At 40.2% G+C, this 25,986-nt stretch overlaps 1 protein-coding gene across 3 annotated transcripts in view; it reads right to left on the reverse strand.

Moving 5' to 3' along the window:
* The window catches only part of TAOK1 (TAO kinase 1), a 117,657-nt gene extending 92,240 nt beyond the window's left edge, over nucleotides 1–25,417 (reverse strand). The window contains exons 1-2 of one of the 3 annotated variants that reach the window (XM_059669303.1): nucleotides 25,259–25,417; nucleotides 325–547 (exon numbers count right to left, since the gene is read on the reverse strand). In XM_059669303.1, coding sequence (XP_059525286.1) covers nucleotides 325–456 — 132 coding nt within the window. In that variant the 5' untranslated portion in view covers nucleotides 457–547; nucleotides 25,259–25,417. The remainder of the gene's footprint in view (nucleotides 1–324; nucleotides 548–25,258) is intronic. The other 2 variants (XM_059669302.1, XM_059669301.1) reach the window with 2 other exon arrangements.
* Between the last annotated feature and the right edge of the window lie 569 nt (nucleotides 25,418–25,986).

Consider the following 25,986-nt stretch of genomic DNA (forward strand, 5'->3'; position numbering starts at 1 on the left):
TGGAGAGGGTGCAGGCTGGGCTGAGGGACACCCACCTCCCCAAGTACATGAATTTCGTACACCAGACCTCTAGTAAAAATATATTTCAAAAAAATTCTAAACATGTAAGGTAAAGCAAAATGATATTCTTTCGCATTTCTCAATAATCCAAGAAGCTCAATAAATAAAACTATTCTCATATTATACACACACATCTATTCAAGTGACCATAAAATGTACTCTGGCCTATATCTCTTTATATTATTCTTTTTTACTCTGCCAGAACTAGATATTAAGTAAATATAAAGGCTTACTGGTCACTGACAGTAAGCCTTTAACACTTACAAAATACACTGCTCCAAAGCTTCCATGGCCAATTTCTCTGAGGTCTGTGAAGAGCTTCTCTGGATCTTCTTTGAAGAAGAGCTCTGCAATTTCAGGGTCCTTCAGGCTGCCTGCTCTGTTAGTTGATGGCATCCTGCTGGGCAATCAGCTGTTTGATTCTAATTTTGTACTTGCTATCCCAATCCTTGGTTCATCTGTATGAATGAAGCCACTTTGGCATAACCTATTGTAGAGAAATGAGAGAAGAAGAAAAAAGTCAGGGAAAGCAAAAGCTGCTAATAATAATTAGTGTAAAATTATTTTCTAATAGCCCATATAAAATCATCTCAGGTCTGGAAATTCACTAAGAAGGAAGTACAGCCTACTAATACAGTAGTTCCTAAACCTGGTTCATTATCTGAATCACCCGTGATGCTTAAAAAAAAAAAAAAATTCCTACTATATCTAGCATATAAGTATATACTATACTTACACTTCTAAAGTTAAATATTTAAAAAAAATAAAGTTAAATATTTTTATCTTGAAAGATTTTCTGTATCAATACTTAAATACTTATCTAATCCTGATGCAATGAGGATTAGATAAATATTAATTTAATACACAGGCTATTAAAAACATGCACAATTCAAGATGTACCTATAGTACGTTTCTAAAAACAGAAGAATCCCATCTATTACTGATCTTCAAATATAAGAAAATACACAAAATATTTAATTCAGTAAGCTATCTTTCTTTTCCTTTCAGATACTATATGCCAGTTTTCAATCAACTCTAATATAGACATTCCAAAGTAAAAATGCAATGGGAGAAAGTAATAAATTTAACACAGACACTGGTTCCCCCTAAAACTGATTTATACAAAATATGGCCTTTAACGTATCTGATTCGTGAGATAAGTAAACACTACAGAAAATTCCCTGGTAGTTCTGCTATCAGTTCCTTTGTATCATATTATCCAATTTTAAAAATGACTCTCATAATTAAAAGGCTGGGTTCTGGAATGATATTACCAGGATATGAATCCTGACAACACTATTTATAAACTGTGACTTGGGTAGCCTCATTTTCCTAATCTGTAAAGTGAATAACTTATACAGTAGTTGTGAGGTTTAAATGAGTTATTAAATATAAGCACAGATTAATATTCTGATACAGTAAGCACTACATTAAATGTTAGCTCAGTGGTTCTCAACCCTGGCTGCACATTAGAATCACCTGGGAATCTTTTTAAAATCCTAATTTCTGCCCTAACCGGTTTGGCTCAGTGGATAGAGCGTCGGCCTGCGGACTCAAAGGTCCCAGGTTCGATTCTGATCAAGGGCATGTACCTTGGTTGCGGGTACATCCCCAGTAGGGGGTGTGCAAGAGGCAGCTGATCGATGTTTCTCTCTCATTGATGTTTCTAACTCTCTATCCCTCTCCCTTCCTCTCTGTAAAAAAATCAATAAAATATATTAAAAAAATAAATAAAAATAAAATCCTAATTTCTGGGCTTCATCCTCCGGAAATTCTGTTTCTTTGTTATGGGGTGGGGCCACAACATTAGTAACAAAGAAATAGGATTTCTGGAGGATGAGGCCCAGAAATCAGGATTTTAAAAAGATTCCCAGGGGATTCTAATGTGCAGCCAAGGTTGAGAACCACTGTGTTAGCTATTTTAACTTGCTTAAATTCACCAATTTGAAGAAAAAAAATCCATAATTGATTTCACAAGACTTCTAAGGAAAATTAAGTTCTAGCCAATTCTCCCCATGTCCCCTATATAACTTTTTTTCATAATGTATTTTTATTGAATTCAGAGAGGGAGAGGGAGAGATAGAAACATCGGTGAAAGAGAATCATTGATTGGCTCCCTCCTGCACACCCCTCACTGGGGATCAAGTCTGCAACCCGTGCATGTGCCCTGACTGGGAATCGAACTGTGACTTCCTGGTTCTTAGGTCGATGCTCAACCACTGAGACATGCTGGCCGGGCCCCCCTATATAACTTTTAAGCAGCTGTCTCACTTTTAGGAAGTCACTGAACCAATTTTACTTCTTGCTAGAAAACTTTCATAACTAAATAATACACATTTACATGTCTTTTGTACCTCCCTAAATTAACACTGCACTGCAATAAAAACAGTATTTGTTAATTGTTATTTGTATTCCATTTCTAACATACTTTCAAGGCTGCACTATATACTTTTACCAACTTCCCTGCTCTGGAATTTGCATGGAACAAAGTGCTTCAATTACAGTTCTTTCAAGAATATATGACCATAGGAAAGTCACTTAACTTCTCATTCCTAAAATGAGATTGGACTAAATTCCATATAAAGTGGAATTAATAATCTACCTATACAAAAAATCTTCAATGTTACTCAAGACCTTATTTAATAACTTTGTACCCTTATTTTACATTAAAATTTTCAAGTTCCATATCCTTTCTTACCTGCTTAAGAAATTCCCACTGAAAATCTTTCAAGGTTTAGATATAACATAAAACCTTAACTCTATTAGGAAGAGCTGGTCACTCTCCCTTCACGCTTCAAAAAATCCTGCAGTATTTACTATATTATATTGCAATTATTTCACTCTCTCCCTTAGACAGGTAGGCACAATGTGTCTCATTCATTTTCGTATTGCCTCTCTGTCCTACATCCTGCCTTCTACAGTTAATATTACATAAATATTTGTTGAACTACAAAGAAATACTTAATTATTCTCTCTATATCACCACTAACAATGATCCAACTTCCACAATTATTTACTAGACAAACATCATCCTATATAATAAAAGCCTAATATGCAAATCGACCAAACTGCAGAATGACTGGCATAACGACCAGTCACTATGACATGCACTGACCACCAGGGGGCAGACGCTCAATGCAGGAGCTGCCCCAGCTTGCAGGCCTCAGGCCAGCCAAGGCATGTGACAGTGTGGAGCCACCCAATCGCCCCACCGGTCACCTCACAGAGGGAGGCAACCTGCAGCAGCAGTGGGGGGCAGGGCCAGTGAGCGAGTGATGCCAGGCTGGCCAAGTTGGGTGCCAGTGGGGGCCCCCGAGCACTCCACTGGTCTCCCCACAGATCAGCCCTGATCGCCAGCCAGGCCTAGGAACCCTACCCGTGCACGAATTTCATGCACCGGGCCTCTAGTAAGACTATAATGTGCAAAATATTAAAGTTAATAGTTGACTAAGTAAATTTATAAGGATTGCACCATCCAAAACATCAGAGAAACAAGAAATAATGAGGAAATTAGAACATTTGCTCTACCAAATACCAAAAGATAACACAAAATTACCATCGTCAGTACAATAATAAAAATAGGACAAATAAATCAATAATCTGAAAGTTAAAAAAAATCCACGTATGTGTACCTTGGAATTTATCATATAATTAAAGGAAAAGAAATGTGTAAAATTTTATCATTTTATAGTTATAAAAAGTATAGCCCCATGCCCCCTATGTAACTTTTAAGTAGCTGTCTCATGTTTAGTGAAGTCACTGAACCAATTACATAAATATTACTGCTAAATGGATTAAAGCTGCATCTAAAATCCATGATAAAAAATTAAATTTCACATAATTAAGATTTGCTGGGAGACACCAATAGCTATTTAGGGGAAAAAAATATATAAAATAACACCTGTTCCTCAAACTGAACATCAACATTACATATGGGTCAAAAATACAAATATAAAAAATGAAACTAGCCCGGCTGATGTGGCTCAGTGGTTGAGCACTGACCCATGAACCAAGAAGTCACCAATTCAATTCCCAGTCAGGGCACATGCCTGGGTTGCGGGCTCAATCCCCGATAGGGCATGTGCAGAAGGCAGCTGATCAATGTTTCTCTCTCATAGATGTTTCTATCTCTCTACACCTCTCCCTTCCTCTCTCTAAAATCAATAAAGATATATTAAGAAAATGAAATTATACAAGTACTAGAAGGAAATATGATCAAGTTCCTCTGTGATTAGGGAGGAAACATGCCTATGATCCAAATCCCAAACAATAGGGAAAAAGTGATATATTTAATGATAAAAAAAAAAAAAAAAGAAAACTTGAGGAATCATGGAAAAAGATACTCTAAACCAGCGGTTCTCAACCCCTTTGGCTGTCGAACAATCCTTTCACAGGGGTTGCCTAAGACCATCCTGCATATCAGATATTTACATTATGATTCATAACAGTAGCAACATTATAGTTATGAAGTAGCAATGAAAATAATTTTATGGTTGGGTCACAACATGAGGAACTGTATTTAAAGGGCCAGAAGGTTGAGAACCACTGCGAGTCTAAATAAAAAGACAAATGAATTTGGGAAAACTGTTTGAAACTTATGTTTATAAAGGGTTAATAACCTAATATGTATCAGTTCTTAAAAATTTATCTAATCCTGATGCAGTGAGCCCATCAGCAAAATGGACCAAAATATACAGACTATTAAATACACAACTCAAGATGTACCCATAGTATGTTTGAAAAAACAAAAAGACAATAACCTGGTATCTTTAATATATAGTTTCTATAACCTGGCAGAGATATGGGTAGTTCAAAGAAAAAAAAGGAAACTATTAAATATATGAAACTGTTCAACAGCACTCAAAGTAAGAGAAATACAAAATAAACTATATTAAGATTTCATTTTGTACCTATCAAAATGGCAAAAATTCACCACATGCTGATGGTGGAATGGAAGAGAGATATGCTCTCTCATGCATTAGTAGTGGTAATATAAAAACAGTACACACTCTATGGAGAAAAGTCCAGAAAAATCTAGCAAATTCAATATGCACTTACCATTTCACACAAAAATCCCATTTTAAGAAATCCATATCAGAGTTACTTATACAAAATATAGGGTGGGGCAAAAGTAGATTTATAGGTGTGAATATGCAAAATACATAGTCTATTCTTATATTACTATTTATTTGTTCTTGTATTATTTTCCATGATATTTCTATAATTTAATAAATGAACATGAGGAACTGGAACTCATTACATTGCTGATGGGAGTATAAAATGGTATAACCATTTTGGAAAACAGTTTAAAAGAAGTTTATTAGGTTAAATTAACATTTACACATGATAGAACAATTTCTTAAATAGTTATCATTTACTCAAAAGAAATGAAAGCACCAGGCACACAAAAATATTTGTACACAGCATCTTTATTCATAACTAGTAGCCCGGTGCACGAAATTCGTGCACATTAAAAGGGAATTAATTAGCGGAGATATTTTAATATTGCTATTTGCCCTTTCTCTATAATAGAAGTGTGAGATATGAAAGGAAATTAGTAAAATGTATATGAAAATAATATGTGAATTTATTAATAAATAGTAACAAAAGGATATAACAGCAACAGAGGCATGATATAAAAACTACAAAAACATGATATAAAAACAACAGTGATGCAAACAATGACTGATAAAGTGATTAAACTTATTCTAATATCTCCCTGTACACCACATTAAGAGTGAAAACACTTTCATAGTGCTTGACTAACTTCCCTTGTGATGAAGTATTTAGAACTTTAACTGTAATGTCACATGCTCTTCAAACTCAAGAGAAAGCAACATATAACTGACCATGTGCGAAAACAGGTTCAGGTAGGAATATTCCTACTCTGTCTAGAGTTTGTCCTTGTGATTTATTAATAATCATTGCAAATGCTGGCATCACCAGAAACTGTCATCAAACTAATTTAAATGGAAGGCTGGTGTCAGACAGGGACAAATTAATTCTTGGAATCAGAACAACCTCTCCCTCTGCAGATCCTGTTAATACTTCAGCTTCGTTAATGTTAAATCTGGTACCACTATAAAGGCCTCATTTATTATTAAGATTTCTCAATAGCATGATGACTGCACCACTTTCAATTTTAATTTATGACACAGCATTCCCAAAGGAGTAATACTATTAAGAAATTTGATGGCAAAATTTTCCTTTTCAGCATCATCTGTTGAATCAATGGAATCATCACTCAAATATGTGTGAAAATCTCCATCGAGTATATCCAAAATTTCTTCACTTAATTTTTGAACATGCTTATTTTTTTGAACAAAGAATTTCATGTTTAGATATATTTTTAATATTATCTATAGATATACTATTTCCAAAGGCAGCTTCAATAATAGATCCATTACAAATAATTTCACAGGGGATTTCAATAATATCCATTCCTAAATGAAAACTGCTATCAAGTTTGCCATCTCCAAGTTTTACTAACTATTCACTATAAGCAGAATCCTCTGATCTCATATTTGTTTTAAGAGACAATTTATTGAAACATCCGAAAACACTACAGTACTTTAAACTTGTTTGTACTATGGCCGATCCTATAGCATGCGGCACAATACTGAGACATTGTCGAAAATCCCCTCCACGAAGGAGGACTTTCCCACCAAATACAACATTCAGACTCATAATTTCTCTTAGTAATCTGTCTATGGCATTTATAGCATGACTGGATGCCATGGTGCATTCATCAATAATGAGAAGTTGGGCCTTTTTAATAGTTTTAGCAACTTCACTGTTTATATCGAGTCTAGAAATTGAAGTTTCATTTAATGGAATTGGTCATTTATATTGGGAATGAAAGGTTCTTCCACCGAGAAGTAAATTTGCAGCAATTCCTGTGATTAAAATAGTACCACCACCACCATCTCTAATATAATGTATTAAAACTTTATTGTGGGGAGCGGCTACAGTGTTTTGGCAGGGCACAGTCCTCTCATTGCCACGTGCAAGTCCCAGCTTGGAGGGCAGGGCCCTCCCAGCACAATTATAGCCAACAGCTATAGTTGTAAGCTTGAACCTATGGTCCAAACATGTGGCCCCACGTGCCTGAGTGATGTAGGCTTGATAGAGTTCAGGTGCATGTAGTTGAGTAGGATTGAAACCCAGGAGAATGTTGTAAACATCTTGGTCACACCCTTACTTTGCCTCATGGCATCTGCTATAAAATAAAGACATGGCTGTGGGTGTGGTCACTGTCTCTCAGAGAAGCAGTGTCCCACCGAGACCCAGATTTCATTCTCTTGTCTGTCTTTTCTAAGCCTTTCAGCCGCCCCCACTTAGGTTCACCCTTGGCCGTACTGGCGCAGCACACTTTATAAAGATATGCCTACACGCTCCGAGGGTGGGTTCCTGCCTCAAACCCCACCCTTACAGGAACAGCTCCGGGAAACAGCTGGGGGAGGGTGCAGCCGTTTCCAAGACAACCCCTGCAGTGCTGACTTCCTTCCGCTTGGTCGGACTTCTGGCCGTGATGTTACACCCAGGGTTTTTATTAGTATAGATAACTCCAAACTGCAAATACAAATGTCTACCAACAAATACATGTATAATAAAATTGTGGTATATTCACATAATGCAATACTATTCGCAGCAATAAAAAGAAGTAAACTACTGATAAATGCAGCAACACTTTCAACAAATGTTGGTGAGGCAACTGGATATCTACATTCAAAAGAATGAATTTGAACCTCTACTTCACACCACATATCCTATATAATAAAAGGGTAATATGCAAATTGACCTTAACAGCAGAATGACTGGGAATGACTGGTCGCTATGACACACACTGACCACCAGGGGGCAGACGCTCAATGCAGGAGCTGCCCCCTCGTTGTCAGTGCACTCCCACAGGGGGAGCTCTGCTCAGCCACAAGCCAGGCTGACAGCTGCCAGCACAGTGGTGGTGGCAGGAGCCTCTCCCTCCTCCACAGGAGAGCTAAGGATGTCTGACTGCAGCTTAGGCCTGCTCCCCACTGGCAAGTGGACATCCCTCGAGGGCTCCTGGGCTGCCAGAAGGATGTCTGACTGCCAGCTTTGGCCCATTCCCCCGGGGAGCGGGCCTAAGCCAGCAGGTGGACATCCCCCGAGGAGTCCCAGGCTGCGAGAGGGCACAGGCCGGGCTGAGGGACCCCCCCTGAGTGCACAAATTTTTGTGTACTGGGCCTCTAGTAAAATATAAGTCAAAATGGACTTAAAAACTCTTGGAAGAAAACACAGGTGAAAAATCTGCATGACCCTGGATTAGACAACAGTTTTTAAGATATGACATCAAAAGCACATAAAATTTTTTTTAAAAAAGATAAATTGGACTTATTAAAATTAAACATTTTTTCTCTAATTTTTCCATTCATATTTTCATCAAGAAGGTGGAAGCAAATATTTGCAAATCATATATTTGATAAGGGTCTAGTATCTAGAATATATAATCAATTATTAATTGGGTTAACCCAATTAAAAGGGCAAAGGTAATTGACAAATAAATAAAATGTTTTAAAAATTTAAATGGGAAAAGGATTTGACTAGCCATTTCTCCAAAGAAAATATAAATGGTCAATAAGCACACGAAAAAATTCTCAACATCATTATTCATTAAGGAAATGTAAATCAAAACAATAATGAGATATTACTTCGCACCCACTAGAATGACTATAATCAAAGAGTCAAATAACAGGTGTTGGCAAGGATGTGAAGAAATTGGAACACTTGTGCATTACTGGTGGGGATGTAAAATGGTATAGCCTTTGTGGAAAACAGTTTGGCAGTTCCTCAAAAAGCTAAACATAGAATTATCATATGACCTATCAATTCTATTCAGCAAATCCATCCTGCATTTCCCACCCTAGATAATGGCACCACTATTCTTTATGTCTCTAAGAAGAAAACTAGATATGATTTTTGAATTTTTTCCCTTTCTCTTTTTCTCTTCTATCATCAATCTAATAAAATGGTAAATCCAACACACTAGAATCTCTTCCTCTATCCATAGTTCAGGCTTTAATTATATCTTGCCTAAACTAATGCGTTAACCTCCTATCTGGACTGTTTCTAGTTTAATTCTCTCCAATTCATCTTTCATATTGTTTTTCTGATTTTTCCATTAATATTTATTAAGTACAAATTAGGGTAGGAAATTCCTTTTTTCCCCCAATATATTTTTATTGACTTCAGAGAAGGAGAGAGAAAGATAGAAATATCAATGATAAGCAAGAATCACTGCTCAGCTGCCTACTGCAAGTCCCACACTGGGGATAGAGCTGGCAACCAGGGCATGTGCCCTGACCAGGATCCAAACTGTGACTTCCTAGTTCATAGGTCGATGCTCAACCACTGAGCCATGCTGGCCGGGCTCTATTTTAATAGTTATTTTTCTATACATTGTAGTTGTTTACATGCCTTATGCCCCCAGGCTATCTATAATAATAGAAGTGTAATATGCAAATTGACCAAATGGCCCAACAGCAGAATGACCGTCCAGATGTCCAGACAGCCATGCTATGACACGCACTGGCGCCAGGCCAGCCAAGGCAGGTATGATGCGATTGGTCGGGGGGCCCCGCCATCACCCCATGATCACCCCACAGAGGGAGGAGACCCAGGCCACCCTCTGCAGGGTGATCGATAGGGGGGCTACCCGGCCTGTGGCGCTGCAGCAGGTGGGCGGGGCCTCCCTCTGCAGGCGATTGATTGCGGGGCTCCCGGACTGCGAGATGGCATAGACTGGGCTGAGGGGACCCCCCTGTCTGGGTGCATGAATTTCGCGCACCGGGCCTCTAGTCTATATATATAAAAGCCTGAGCGACCGAACAAGCGGTCAACCAGTTACTATGATGCACACTAACCACCAAGGGGTAGACGCTCAATGCAGAAGTTACCCCCTGGTGGTCAGTGCGCTCCCACAGCCAACTGCCTGCTTCCGGCCAACCTCCCATGGTCCGGGCGCACCACCACCCCCTTTGATCGGCTCCAATCGCCGGCCAGGCCGAGGGACCCCACCCTCGAATTCGTGCACTGGGCATCTAGTATAGATTATAAAGTTCTGGAGCGCCTTCACAAAACCTGAGAGTATCACATAACCAATCAAAACAAATGTTTGTTGAATGACTTTTAAATTGTTATTTTATATTTAGATTAGCCCTTTTTGTCCTCTTTTTACTAGTGTTTTCCCCAGGATATATTCTCAGTTCTGCCATTCTCCAAAGGAGAACTATCCTAACATACTTTTCCTTATTTGCTTTCTAGATTGAAGAATCTTTTCACATTCTTTTTTTTTTTTTTTTTAGTGGTATAGCAAAGATGGAGATTTATTGAAGAACAAGTACAGACTTCCATATGGGGAGAGGGAAAGAGTCCCACAGAATGTACTCCCAAGTAGGGAGGGGGAAAAGGGTCCCTTCACATTCTTTTACTAGCTATAATAACTAAGTCAAACTCTATTTACATTATTTTTTATTACCAGTAACTCAAGAGATAACAACTGTAATAAAGCCCTGGAAAAGTAATCACCAGCTGTTAAAAGGGACAAAAGAATGGACAGCCCATTTATTTACCACACAGAAAGTTCAATGGTACTATAAAATTATATGTATTTGACATCTCTTGGATATCTTAAAGGCACTTCTAATAACATTATCTAGTCATTCAACCTCATCTTTCTGAGTGTCTTATATAAAATAAAGTGTATCCACTTCAGCAATTCAGAACCTGAGTTATTTTTGATACCCTCTATTCCTTCATTCATAACCCAATCCATTACCAACTCTTGTAGATTTGTCCTAAATCTTTCTCAAATTGTCCCACTTTCCTCTACCTGCATAATCACTTCCTTAGTCTCTCCAGGCTACGACTTTATCTTACTCAGGCTACTTACTATAACAGCCTCCAAAAGGGTGCCACTGCATTCACTCTTGGCCCCATCCCCTCCAATCCATTTGATCTACTACAACCAGAGTGACCTTTCAAAATGCAAACCCAATTATGTCATCCCCTCTATTTAAGTATTCCATGCCTTTACACTGTACTTTAGCTGAAACAAAAATCCTTAACATAATGTTCAAGGGAATTACATGGTCTGACCTTACCCATCTTGTTAGCTTCATCTCCTTCCAATTTCCTGTGCTCTGAAGACACAGGCCTCTCAAGTTTATCATCATGCTCCTCTTTCCAGAGTCTTGAACACACAGTAACTAAGAGCACAAGTTCTGGAATCAGATTATCTAAGTCCCCAAACTGGATCTGCCAACATACTAACTGTTGGCAGTTAACTTGTTGGGCAAGTAACTTAATCGCTCTGACCTCAGCTTTCCCATCTCTAAAGTAGGGGAAATGATACCTGTCACGGGGATTTGAGGAGGGTTAAATGAAATGTTAAGAACACAGAACATAACCAGTAAGCACTTCATGCCAAACTCCTCTCCTTTTTTCAATTTCTGGTTATCATCTCTAGTGGAAAACTCAAATTATATTTGAGGCTCAGAGAAATTAAGCAATTTGCTCACTATAACACAGCTAGTAAGTAACAGGGCCAGATTTCTACTATACCTTAACTTTCCCCACCCAACTCTACTTTGAGGCACAATTATTTGTGTGTGTGTGTGTGTGTGTGTGGGCCCCTCATCAAACCTAAATATGAATTTCTCAAAGCATGCCACAGGAATCTGCAATTTATTTTAATAGGCAGCTTTTTCTGGTAAGCCAGAGGTTGAGAGTCACTGGAGTAGAATAATGAAAGCTAACACAATTATTGAATGTAAATTTTAAAAAATGATTAACATAATGATCAATCAAATATTACACATCTATGTCCTTAAAAGTAACAAAGCTGCACTGTCTGTATGGTTCAGCTGATTCAGCATTATTCCATGCACCAAAAGGTCACCTGTTCCGATTCCCAGTCAGAGCACATGCCCAGGTTGTGGGCTCAGTCCCCAGTAGGGGGCGTGAGCAGCAGCCAATCTATGTTTCTGTTCCTGTTTCTGTTTCTCTCTCTTTCTTCCCCTTCCTCTCTCTCTAAAATCAATAAAAACATTTTTTTTAAAGTAACAAAGCTATTTAATTGGATCTACGATTAAATCAAAGTTGGTTATAAGCTGTGACTACTGGCAGGTTTTGTTCAATAATTTCTGGATAGGAGAATCTGAGAGATAAAATACAACTGTCTTAAGATTATTTCCAATATGATATTCTTCCTAGACCTAGCTTAAAAGTGAAAGAGGCAACAATTTAAAATATACACAAATTAGCCTATACCAAATCATGCCCAAAGCTATGAAGAACTAATAAGCAAAATATGAATTACTTTGGATTCTTTAAGACACAACCTGCTCTCAATTCTCCCCATTATAAATTCCACTATATAAAGATCCACTTTTCAGTTACATTTCTAAGCTTTCTGCCCTCCCTACTATTATCAAAAGAAAAGACAGATATCCCAGTTTAGCAATATACATGGTTTATGGCTTTCCTTCCAATCATCATACAACTGAATAGACAACTCATTAATATTTAGAGACAGAATGAATCAAAACACAAATCCTGACTCTTTGTCATTTTTGTGTTCAAATGGAAGACAAGCACTTGTGAGTTTTCCAAATCTCAATATAGCTTTCTTTTAATATTGAAGTAAAAATACAAGATATAAAGTGAATTATTTTACTATCAACAAAATCTGGTGTATTGAGTTGATCTTAGATTTCTTTCCTTCAAAAATAAAAAAAGAGCACAATGTTTGACATATATAAACAGACTCAGATCATTAAAGATCAAAGGTACCTTATATATCTTTAAGTCATCCATGTCATGGATGAGGGCCTGAAGGGTTGAGTGTCTTGCCTAAGGTTACAATCAATAACAGAACTGTAACTAAAAATCTAAATTAACTGAATATGCACATCTTTGGGATGTAAAAGGGAACTGGAATACCCAGAAAAAGCCCATGTAGGCCTAGCCGGTTTGGCTCAGTGGATAGAGTGTTGGCCTGTGGACAGAAGGGTCCCAGGTTCAATTCCGGTCAAGGGAACATGCCTGCATTGTGAGCTCGACCCCCTAGTAAGGGGTGCACAGGAGGCAACTGATCAATGATTCTCTCTCATCATTGATGTTTCTATCTCTCCCTCTCTCTTCCTCTCTGAAATCAATAAAAATATATTTTAAAAAAAGAAAAAGTAAATCCAAGAAAGAAATGCTACTCTGTGGAGTAGCCCACTCTCTGTAAAAAAAAAAAAAAAAAAAAAAAAGAACAGATGCGTGGTGCATGATTTCTAAGAGTTGGGTGGGTAAGAAAAAGAGGTAGCTGTGACAATAAAGGATAGACAAGTAATCCTTATAATGGAACTATTCTGTATCTTGACTGTGATAGTTGTCATACTAATCTACACATGCGATAAAACTGCATAGAACTAAATATACCTAACAAGCTCACACACAAAGGAGTGTAGGTAAAATTGGTGAAATCTGAATAATAAGATCAAATGGAGTGTAGATAACAAGAAATGTTAAAGCAAGATCCTCCATACCAAAGAAAAAGTTACTAAATAGAAACTGGGATATTCACAAAGGAATGAAGAATAGTAGAAATCATAAATAATGTTGTAAATATTAAAAACTTTAAAAATAACTTAATTATTTTAAAAATATAATAAATTGTTTAAAGCAAAAATAACAACAATGTAATCTAGAGTTTTTAACATATATACAAGGACAATGTTTGACAACACTAGTTCAAAGGATTAGAGTGGAAAACAGAAGAATGCCATTGGAAGCATCTTACACTATATATGAAGTTGTATAATATTATTTGAAGGTGAAATGTGACAAGTTAAAGAGACTTATTATAAAAAACTCTGGCCTATTAAGCCAACAATGGAGATAAAATTGAATAAGTAAATATACTCAAGCCAAACAAAGATAGGGAAGGACACAGGAACTGACAAAAGATGGGACAAATAAAAAATGAATAGCAAAAAGGAACATTTCAACCCAACCATATTGTTATTTTCATTAAATGTATATGGTCTAAGAAGACTCCAAATAAAATACAAAGAGAGTGTATTAAAAAACAAAACAGAAAAGCAAGACCCTTTTTAAAAAGGCAATTTTAGAAAGCTGTCAACAAGAAACTCACTTTAAATAAAAAGACAAAAATAGATTAATAGTAAGAAAGATATATCATGCAAATACTAAGGTTAAGAATACTGTAGTAGCCCTCAGAATATACGGAAAAGAATTGAATGCAGAGCTCAAAGAGATACTTATACACCAATGTCCATAGCAGCATTATTCACAATAGCCAAAAGGTATAAACAACTCAAATGTCTATCAAAAGATGAATGGATAAACATATGATATTTACAAACAATGGAATATTATTCAGCCTTTAAAAAGGAATGAAATTCTTGAGACATGTAACAACACGAATAAGACATGAAAACAGTATGCTAAGTGAGATTAGCCAGTCACAAAGGACAAATACAGGGTAGGGCAAAAGTAAATTTACAGATTTTTGTAAGAAAAATAATACACTATTTAATAAATAATAATGCAAGAATAAACTCTGTTTTGTGTACTCACAACTGTAAATCTACTTTTGCCATGCCCTGTACTGTATGATTCCACTTATGTGCGGTTACCTAGAATAGATAAACTCAGAGACAGAAAGTAGAATAGAGGTTACCAAGGGCTGGGAAGAGGGGAAAAATGACAGTTATTATTTGGTGGATGTATAGTTTCTGTTTGGGATGATAAAAAAGTTCTGGAGCCGAAACCGGTTTGGCTCAGTGGATAGAGCGTCGGCCTGTGGACTGAAAGGTCCCAGGTTCGATTCCGGTCAAGGGCATGTACCTGGGTTGCGGGCATATCCCCAGTAGGAGATGTGCAGGAGGCAGCTGATCGATGTTTCTCTCTCATCGATGTTTCTAACTCTCTTTCTCTCTCCCTTCCTCTCTGTAAAAAATCAATAAAATATATTAAAAAAAAAAAAAAAAGTTCTGGAGCCTGGCCAGCCTGGCTCAGTGGCTGAGCTTTGACCTATAAACCAGGAGGTCATGGTTCAATTCTTGGTCAGGACATATGCCCAGGTTTCGGGCTTGATCCCCAGAGGGCGGCGTGCAGAAGGCAGCCGATCAATGGATTATTCTCTCTCATCATTGATGTTTCTATCGCTCACTTCCTCTCCCTTCCTCTTTTAAATCAATAAAAATACATATTAAAAAAAAGTTCTGGATATGAATAGTGGCAATGGTTGAACAACACTGAATGTACTTAACACCACTATATTGTATACTTAAAATGGTTAAAATGATACATTTTATTTATGTTATGTGCATATTTGCCAGAATTTTAAACAGTGAATTAATAACAAAAAATAACCTGCTAATTTAATTATAAGCAAATCTTAGTTAAAAGCATTTTAAAATTAACAGGGTGCTAATTTTCACATGACATACAGACTGGGAATTTTGTCCGTTATCGAGGTTCGAAAAATCGAGGGCTTATTGTACTTTCTATTGCTAGCAATCAAGTTCCTCTACTATAGAACATTTCTTTCCTAACTAGAAAATTTTCACATCTTTTTCTTCTTTTTTTTTTATATATATTTCATTGATTTTTTACAGAGAGAAAGGGAGAGGGATAGAGTTAGAAACATTGATGAGAGAGAAACATCGATCAGCTGCCTCCTGCACAGCCCCTACTGGGGATGTGCCCGCAACCAAGGTACATGCCCTTGACCAGAATCGAACCTGGGACCCTTGAGTCCGCAGGCTGACGCCCTATCCACCGAGCCAAACTGGTTAGGGCACATCTTTTTCTTCTTAAAATCCTTTTGCTATTTATTAAAGTCTTATAGCATTACTTAGAGAAGTGAACATTCATACATAATATGAACATTTGTATATAATACACAAAAATATTTTATCTGTCTGTACCTAAACTGAAGATAAAAGGATCTTTCCATTACTCTTTTTTTTTTTTCAAATTATTTGTGCTTTTCTAGATAACGGAAAAATTATCAGCTCTAACAACTATATACCAAAGTAAAGAATCTGAAAGTGAGGCACATTATATTGTACCTCTGGGACTCAGAACCCTTTTGAAACAAACCAACTAAAATACAGAACTCCTATAATGTCATGGTCCTGATAAAACACAATCATCATCAACCATGTACACAGCATGAAATTACTTAAACACCATCCTATCTAATAAAAGGATAATTTGCAAATTGTCCCCTCGGGAGTTCGATCGCTTACTGTGATGTGCGCTGACCACCAGGGGGCGGCGCAGAACATGAAGGGCAACCAGCTGAGGGAGCAAGGGAAGGAGGAGGCGGGGAAGTGGGGAACCTGATTGGCCCTCATCACCGGCCAGGCCTAGGGACGCTATCCGTGCATGATTTCATGCACCGGGCCTCTAGTATTTTAAATACTATAACACATAACGAACAGAGTTTCTGTGCCACAATGAAGAGCAACGTTTTCTCATCAAGTTCAATATAGGTTAATTAGTAACTTTATAGTCTTTACAATCAAGGATATGTATGCTTTTGGCAAAGAGACAAAGATTTTCCAATTCTGAGTAACACTAAATTCGCAAGTATAAAAAAGGAAAACCCTGGCCTTGTTTAGTAATGCTGTTCATCCACTTTTTCTGAAACCTCTTTCTCAGTCTCAGTGAGAATAAATTAGAAATCAATCCAAAATACAAACTAGAGACTCATAACTACTACACACTGAAATTTTAAAAATACAGTTGACCCTTGAACAACACAGGTTTGAACTGCAAGGGTCCATTTATACATAAACTTTTTTCAATAAGTACCTCTTCTGTTTTGGATCTGTTGTTGGGAGTGTCCACAGATGCAGAAGGCCAACTGTATGCATTGATCTACACCATTTTATATAGGGGACTTCAGGATGTTGGCACCCTTAGAGGGTCCTGGAACCAATGCCCTGCAGATACCAAGGGACAACTTAAGTTTTGGGGCAGTCAAAACTTATATGTGAGTTTTCCACTATGCAGGAGGTCAGCACCCTTAACTTTCACAAGGATCAACTATATACTTATTATATTTACTTAACACGTTTAAATAGGTACATAATAAATCTTATTAAAACATATTGTAATTAACATTTTAAAAATTAAATCTACTGGGTAAAAATAAAAAGTATATTCTTAATGTTACAAGTAAATCATCTTCTTTTTTAAAATAAATTCTGCAATTCATGAGAAACTGCACTCACACACATAGGATGTGGCACTACATACATGATGACACATGTTCCCAAATAAAAAAACAAAAAACTCAGAAGTTACCATCATACGCAAAACTATGGATACCTTGTCCAGGATCTTTTAGACAGAGTCCTCAGTACCCTGCAAGCTTAGGAAAGGTAAATATGCACAACGTAACTACCAAACCAGACTGGCAATTAGAGATTGAAAGTAGGGTTGTTAAAATAAAAGAAAAAACAAACAAGCATATTCAAAGACATGAGATTACAAGTAAAAAGGATGAATTAAAAAAGAAATTTCAAAAAAACTTAACTGGGTACCCAGAGCACATAAAAATACAGAAAAAAAAGTTTCCCATACAATGCTTACCCTTACTTACACACCACACTCTGATATTTCCCACTAGAGGCCCAGTGCACAAATTCGTGCATGGGTGGGGTCCGGCCAGCCCAGCCCCAATTGGGGCGGATCGGGGCTGGGCCTGGAAGGGAGGAGGAGATGGTGGGAGATTGGCCAGCTGGCCTGCCCCCCAATTAGGGCTGGCCATGGGGAGGAGCTGTGGGTGGTTGGCTGGCCAGCCCTGCCCCTGATGGGATAGGGGGCCAGTCTGGGGTGGGGCTGGGTGGAGGGAGGGGCTGCAGGAGGTTGGTGCTGGCCCTGCCCCCTATTGGGATGGGGGGTCGATCAGAACGGTGGGGGCCCATCAGGGGTGTGGCCAGACAGGGGGAGGGGCTGCAGGAGGTTGGCCGCCCAGCCCCACCCCAGGGGGTGGGGCAGTGTGTGATCAGGGGCAGGCAGGCCAAGGGGAGGGGCTGCAGGCCTATCTTGGTGAAGCAGGCTGATCGGGGGCAGGGCTGGCCAGGGGGAAGAGAGGTGGAGTTTGGCCGGTGCCCTGCTTTTGATCAGAGTGGGAGAGTCCTATCAGGGGCAGGCCAGCAGTGGGGAGGGGCCATGAGGTTGGCTGGCTGGCCCCGCCCTCTGATCGGCCAGTTTGCTGTCCACTGTGGGCCTCATAGCAACTGGTCATTACCGTCATTAAGGTCACTGGCTTTTTATATATATAGATTACTTTTCATTTTTAACAACTGTTACTGTGACTCACTAAATTGAATTCACAAGCCACTAATGCAGTGGTTCTCAACCTGTGGGTCGTGACCCCTTTTGGCAGTCGAACGACCCTTTCACAGGGGTCGTCTAAGACCATCCTGCATATCATATATTTACATTACGATTCATAACAGTAGCAACATTACAGTTATGAAGTAGCAACGAAAATAATTTTATGGTTGGGTCACAACATGAGGAACTGTATTTACAGGGCCAGAAGGTTGAGAACCACTGCACTAATGGGTCACAACCTAAAGTTTGAAAAGCAGTGGCTTATAGGAACTGACAACGATAGGAAGGTCCTTGTTCTACTATGAATATCTAGTTTGAGAAAACTAATCAGAAGGTGGAAAGAATGAGAAGACAATTCCTCCAGAGCAGGGACTATATATTACTAGCACATAATCATCACTTAATACATGTTGAATTAATAAATTGTGGATAAAGCACTTTCAAGGTGAAGACACACCTACAAAGAATACCTTAAAAATAAATAAATAAATGCTTAGGAAAGCATGAGTACTTTGCATGCGTTCAAAACTAGGGATGGTGAAAAGAGCTCCAGGCAGTAAAAGAGTGATATACCAACTGAGCCTTAAATAAACAAATGAAGTGCCAAAAGAAAAGGAAATTTGTTCTTTAGGATGGGCTTTAGATACAGCACAGAAAAAAGAAAATCTCTTGTAGAACTACATAATAGTCCATTACAGGTTCAGAAAGTTTGTAAGCTCTCCTTGGTTAGAAATTCTAACCATTTCTTTTCAAATATATGTATTGAACTCCAAATGTATAAATCCAACTTCAAATCAAAATTATGGAATGCAATTCATTCTTAAATATTAAATCCTCTGTATTCATTTGTAAGCATTTCATAAGCAGCTAGTGTGTGGTAGCCAAAAACTTAATGAGTGCTTAACATGTATCAGGCAATATGTTAAGTACTTAACAAGGGTTATCCCATTTAAACCTAACAACCTTGTAAAGTGGATACTACCTTCATTTTATAGATTGAGAAAGTAAGGCTTAAAAAGTTACACAAACAAGTTACACAGCTAATAAATGGTGAAATTAAGATATTAAGTGCCAGTTTTATTATTACTGGTGGCTGAAAATCATAATTATTTTGTTCCATTCTATTATTTGTTAACTAGAGGCCCAGTGCACCAATTCGTGCACAGGTGGGGTCCCTCGGGTGTCGGGCCCCAGCTCGCACCCCTACCCGTAGGCTCTCAGCCCCAGCTTGCACCCCCAGCCTCACAGCTCTGCCTGGCACCCTGCCATGGCCTGCTCCACCCCCTCACCTGCTCTACCATCCCGCCTGTGGGGCGACTGATTGGGGCTGGGCCCTCCACCTGACTCCCTCAGCACCTAAGAGCCGGGCGGCGGCCCCACCCCCCACCACTGGTTACCGTTGGTGGGGCGATCAGTCAGGACCTGGCCCCAACCGCTCGCACCGCCTTGGCCTGGTGCCGCCCGCTCACCTGCTTTATCATCCCGCCATGGTCCTGCTCTCATTGGGGGCCATCAGGGCCGACAAAACCTCCACAGCCGCCTGCTGCCAGCACCATGTCGCTGATGCCCACCATGTTCCACACCGCTGGTGGTCGGCGCACTTCACAGCAAGTGGTAGAACTCCCAGTCTCCCAAACGACCACCCGAGAGGACAATTTGCATATTAGGCTTTTATTACATAGGAAGGATGTTTTTCTCAGAAACTGAACTTTGAATATATTTCTGAATGAAGTGATTCATCTACTTCTAAATCTGTACAATACCATCATCCTATATAATAAAAGGTTAATATGCACATCGACCGAACAGCAGAACAACCGGTCACTATGACATGCACTAACCATCAGGGGGCAGACGCTCAACGCAGGAGCTGCCTCCTGGTGGTCAGTGCACTCCCACAGGGGGTGGGGGTGGGGCACTGCTCAGCCAGAAGCTGGGCTCACGGCTGGCAAGTGCAGCGGCAGTGGGAGGAGTCTCTCCCTCCTCCGTGGCAGCACTAAGGATGTCCAACTGATGGCTTAGGCCCGCTTCCGATGGGGAGCGGGCCTAAGCCGTCAATCAGACATCCCCCAAGGACTATGAGAGGGCGCAGTCCGGGCTGAGGGACCCCCCCACCCCTGAATGCACGAATTTTGTGCACTGGGCCTCTAGTATTGAATAATTTTATCAAAAGAAAAAATTAGCCCCTTCTCAGTTTTAAAGATAAGTTAGAGGCCAATTAAATATAGCTATCTGACACCGGCATTTTAAAAAAATATATTTCTTTATTGATTTCAGAGAGGAAGGGAGAATGAGAGAGATAGAAACTTCAATGATGAGAGAGAGTTACTGATGGCTACCTCCTGCACGCCCTCCACTGGGGATTGAGCCCACAACCTAGGCATATGCCCTTGGCCAGAATCGAACCTGGGACTCTGCAGTCCGCAGGCTGGCGCTCTATCCACTGAGCCAAGCCAGCTAGGGCTGACACTGCATTTTTTTAAAAAATATATTTTATTGATTTTTTTACAGAGAGGAATAGAGTGGTATAGAGAGTTAGAAACATTGATGAGAGAGAATCATCGATCAGTTGCTTCCTGCACACCTCCTACTGGGGATGTGCCCGCAACCAAGGTACATGCCCTTGACCGGAATCAAACCTGGGACCTTTCAGTCCACAGGCTGATGCTCTATCTACTGAGCCAAACCGTTAGGGTTTGACACGGCATTTTTAACAGCTATATATATATATTATGCAAAGTACTCAGTAACTTGTACTTTTACTTACCTTATTTACATGCCAGGTACTTATATTTTGAAAAACCTTTCCACCTTCTATAGGTCACTTATTTTTCTACTAGGTAAGAAGATGCAGCCTTAGACTGTTTTTCAGAACAAAAAGTCTGCTTCTAGTACAAATGGAAGAGACTGACATAGAAATAATTGTTACCAAATGTTGAGAGATTACATCCCAACTGAAAATTATTTCTAGTCCATCCACCCAACTTTTAAATTCATGTTGACATATAGAAGAAATTAGACATCTTTAATGAAATTAAACATTAATTTTTATTACTAAAAACTATAATACTTTGATCCAACAATGGTATGGAATGAAATAATACAGATTCGTATCTTTTTCACTTATATTTTAGAATTTGAAATTAAAAAATAATCCAGCCATAAACAAGCACAGAAACCTAAAGGCAGATGAACATACACTGGCACTCTGTTTAATGAAACAATCCCAATTTTATGCAAGACTTTATTACAGAAATAACACTTTTGGAAGAGATTCATTCAAATATGATCCTGAACTGAACAGCAGCCTTTAACTAATATATACAAAAAAGCTCTTAATTTCAAAAAGATTACATTAGTATGAGTATAATTATTTTAAGTAATAGAGACTATTGAAAACCAAAAACAGAAACAATGGAAAACTTAACTGACTTTTGTTTTAAATCCTCACCAAGGACATGCCTGGAGGGGGGAAGGCAGAAGGAGAGAAACATCCAATAATTTGCCTTCCATAAGGTACCCAACTGGGGATCAAACCAGCAACCCCAGGTATGTGCTCTGACTGGGAATCAAACTGGCAACCTTTTGGTGCACAGGATGATGCTCAGCCAACTGAGCCACTCTGCCCAGGTGAAAAATTAACTGACTTTAATATACAAATCAGTCAAGGGGGGAAAAAAACACATCAGAATGATCATTATAACCAAATTAACAAATCAGAATCAGAATGCCAAAAATTAAGTCATTAAAAGGGAATCTAGAGAAAGGGCCAGTTGTGAAAGAACAGGAAGTGATGTACACTGCCATTTTGTAGATGAACTATTTAATAACAGAAGTACCATACTAATCTGAAATTAACCAACCCAGACTAAGAGCTCTCAGTATTCTTTCTGACAGTGGCATCAGAAGTCAGCTGAAATAACCCTCTGGCAGTTTTTCCTTAATAATGAATTTATCAAATTGATTATGAACATACTTTTACCACTTTTAGCACAATTACCACCAGCAACAGAAAACAGGGTTTCTTTTTAGCTGTCCTAAAAAGTACCTCTTTTAGTTCTAGCATGCTGAACTATATCAAGTAGTTTACCTATATCCTGTGCACATACTTACATTTTGTAGCATTTATTAATAAATCCTCTCTGCTTGCATCATTCCAAGTTAAAAAGTCACTCTTTACTAAGCAGTATGTTTGCATTTATTCATGCTAGTACATATGAATTATCAACAACAAACCATAACAGAGAATTAGACTTTATGGAATAATTTGCTATGTAGGGGGAAACTCTACACACATGCAGCTTTGTGCCATGAAATAAAGATTTATGGGAAGTGCTGTTAAAATAACTCTAGCCCTGGCTGGTGTTGATGAGTGGTTAGAGCATCAGCCTATGCCAGTGATGGCGAACCTATGACACGCGTGTCAGAGGTGACACGCCAACTCATTTTTTTGGTTGATTTTTCTTTGTTAAATGGCATTTAAATATATAAAATAAATATCAAAAATATGTCTTTGTTTTACTATGGTTGCAAATATCAAAAAATGTCTATATGTGACATAGCACCAGAGTCAAGTTAGGGTTTTTCAAAATGCTGACATGCCGAGCTCAAAAGGTTTGCCATCACTGGCCTATGCACAGGGTCTTGGGTTCCATTCCAGGTCTAGGGCACATAATCTGGTTCACTCCCTGCTCCTCACCCTTGTTTGGGAGGCAACCAGTCAATGTGTCTCTCTCACATTGATGTTTTGTGTGGATTAACAAAACAACAAAGGAAGTTAAAATAAACCCAGATAAAAATAAAAAGAATAAAGAAAGCAAAATTCCATTTTCTGAGGAAAAATAATAAATCTAACTTAACAGACCATTTATGTGTCTCCCCATATTAAAATCATAAAGATGACAGAAACTAAATTGGTGTCTAACCACCTACTACTAACATCTTTAAATCCCTGTCTTAAAACAGGTTTCAAAAACAAACAAAAAATACAACAAAAGCTCTTATGGACATTAAATGTAGATGGCGTTTGAAAGTCTTTAAAAATAAGTCATCCACTAAGTGAAGCTTAAATACCCAATACCAAATAGTAAAATATCAAGACAACTCATGTCCATATGTATACTAGAGGCCCAGTGCATGAAATCGGTGCACAGGTAGGGACCCTAGTGGCTGCCAGCTGCTGGCTGGGGCCTCTCTTCCCCCAGATGCCTGCCACCAGCAGGGGCAGGGCCAACCAGGGGGATGGGCCCCAGGCGGTTGGCTGGCCCCCGGCCCCCTGGTCAAACTCCCAGTGGAGGGGCCAAATTGCGTATTAAGCTTTTACTATATAGGATATCTTAGTTATCTTCATTGCTTTGTGAAATAATTATTTAATTCTGTAAATATTCAATATGGAACATTTTGAAATCACTTCATCAGTAAATTTATATACTAAAAAAGAAAAAAGTATCAACAGTAGACTTCAAGACTACTCTTTGGTAACAAAATACACTTGGCGACACACTTCCAGAATGTCAAAATATTTATTTTTCTTTTTTCTACTCTACTAAAGGACGCAACCAACAAGTACTACTGTAAACCAGACAAGATTTGTCTTAAACAAATGACATGAAGCAAAAGAAGTGGAAAAACAACTTATTGACTACAAATATAGATGCTATCATAGCATAATTAAGCAAATTACAGTGTTTATTTTTTTCATTTCCTTAACAAAGCATTTGCTACAGAAAGATTTGTAACCTAATCCTTTTCAAAGTTTTCCAATTTCAGTGTTATACAAAATAGCATTAACCCTAAAAATTCAGAGCCCAGAGAGGAATGTCCATCAGACTGCCTGTCTGTATGCAATGATCTTTAATGATTCTTCAAGAACTACAAAGTAAGTCATAGGAAGAAAATAAGGGAGTAGGGGGGGATACAAAATTATCTTATTTGAATCCTAATGAAAACCCAAGATGCTCACACACAAAATGTCAATCCAGTGTTTGAGAGAGAGATCGAGAGACATGAAAACTGTTCTGCCATGGCAGGCTCCCTTCTGGAGAGGCCTTATCCCTCTCCCCGCAGACAATTAACAGCAGGAACGGACCTACTTCCCAGGGGCAGATCTCAGGGGAAGAGTATCCAGGCGGTACTGTTATCGATTTAAAACCAAAGGAAAAGAGTAACCTTTCCAAGGGAAGCGCCATTACTTCCCTCTCCTGCTCCCCCTCCCTTCAGGGCACACACGGGCCTGTGTCTGAAGAAACTGCCTTGGACTTCTGCAGCACTGCAGCAGTCTAACGATGGGGTAGGGGGAAGGAAGAGTAAGGGGAGAAAAACGCTTCCATCACCCCTAACAGAAGAGGGGTGTCCATTTCCTGGGGGTGGGGGTGGGGGGACGACTGGAATCCACCCAGAACAGTCTCCCCAGAACAGTCTCCCTTCCCGAGAATACACACACTACAAAGGAGAGGGAGGAGCAGAGGGACCAGAAGGGAAAGGGGCCTAGCGCCTTTTAAATCGGGGTGAACATCCACCCCGTCTCCCACGGAGGGCCACACCTTCTTGGAGGCATCCCCTTCCACCACCCCTTCCGGTGACCCTCAGGACAGAGGAATGTAAGGGCTCGGGCCCCTCAAAGCCGGAGGGCGTCCACCTCGCCGCCTCCTCCACCCCACCCACGGAGTCACCGACCCTCCTTGTCTCCCTCCCCCACCCACTCCCACCGCCCTCCTTCCGCCCAGAGGCCACGGTGGGCCCAATCTCCCCGCCCCCTCCCGGTCTCCCGCACCCAAAGCAGAGGTGCCCTTACCCTTTCGCCGACAGGTCGGGGCGGAGTAGGCAGGCGCAGCCCCCTACCGCGCCGCGGGAGCCGCTACGCTGGAAGCCGAGGAGCGAGGAGGAGGAGGGGGCCTGGCGACACACCGCTGCCCCCCCGCCCCCCCGGAGCCCCGACGAGCCGCCCAGCCCAAGCTCTGCGACAAGGGGCGGGGGGGCGGGGGGGAGCGAGGGGACGACCGGGGTCGAGGAGGCGCCCTCAGCGCTGGGGCTCAGCTAAGATGGCGCGGGGAAGTGCCGGGAGCCGCCGCCGCTCCGGGGGAACCGGCCCGGGCCTCGGCCGCCTCTCGTCCTCACACAGCCGAGGCCCTGTCGGTCCCCCGCCGCGGCCCCTCGGCGGGCAGGCCCACGCACAACCCTCTGCCGCCACCACCACCACCCCTGGGAAGGGGGCGCTCACAAAGGGAAGAGAGGCCGCGGGCCGGCCGGCCGGCGGCGGCGGGGCGGGGTCCCCAGGGGCCGGGAGGCCTCAGAGGTTCGTGGGTGCCTAGCGCTCTCGGCCCGCGAAGGGCGCCGGCAGGCGGGACCCCTCCTCTCTCCTCAGGCAGGCGGCGGCACCAACTCACTCTCTTGGCCACCCTCCCTCTCGCTCTCCGAGCCCTGAAGCCACAGAGGCCGGCCGCTGCCCAGGTTCCCCCCCCTTCCCCGACACCACTCCCCTCCTCCCGAGAGTCAGCCCAGCCTCCGATCTCGCGAGATTTC

The sequence above is a fragment of the Myotis daubentonii genome, chromosome 16 (assembly GCF_963259705.1).
Source record: "Myotis daubentonii chromosome 16, mMyoDau2.1, whole genome shotgun sequence".
Lineage (NCBI taxonomy): Eukaryota > Metazoa > Chordata > Mammalia > Chiroptera > Vespertilionidae > Myotis > Myotis daubentonii.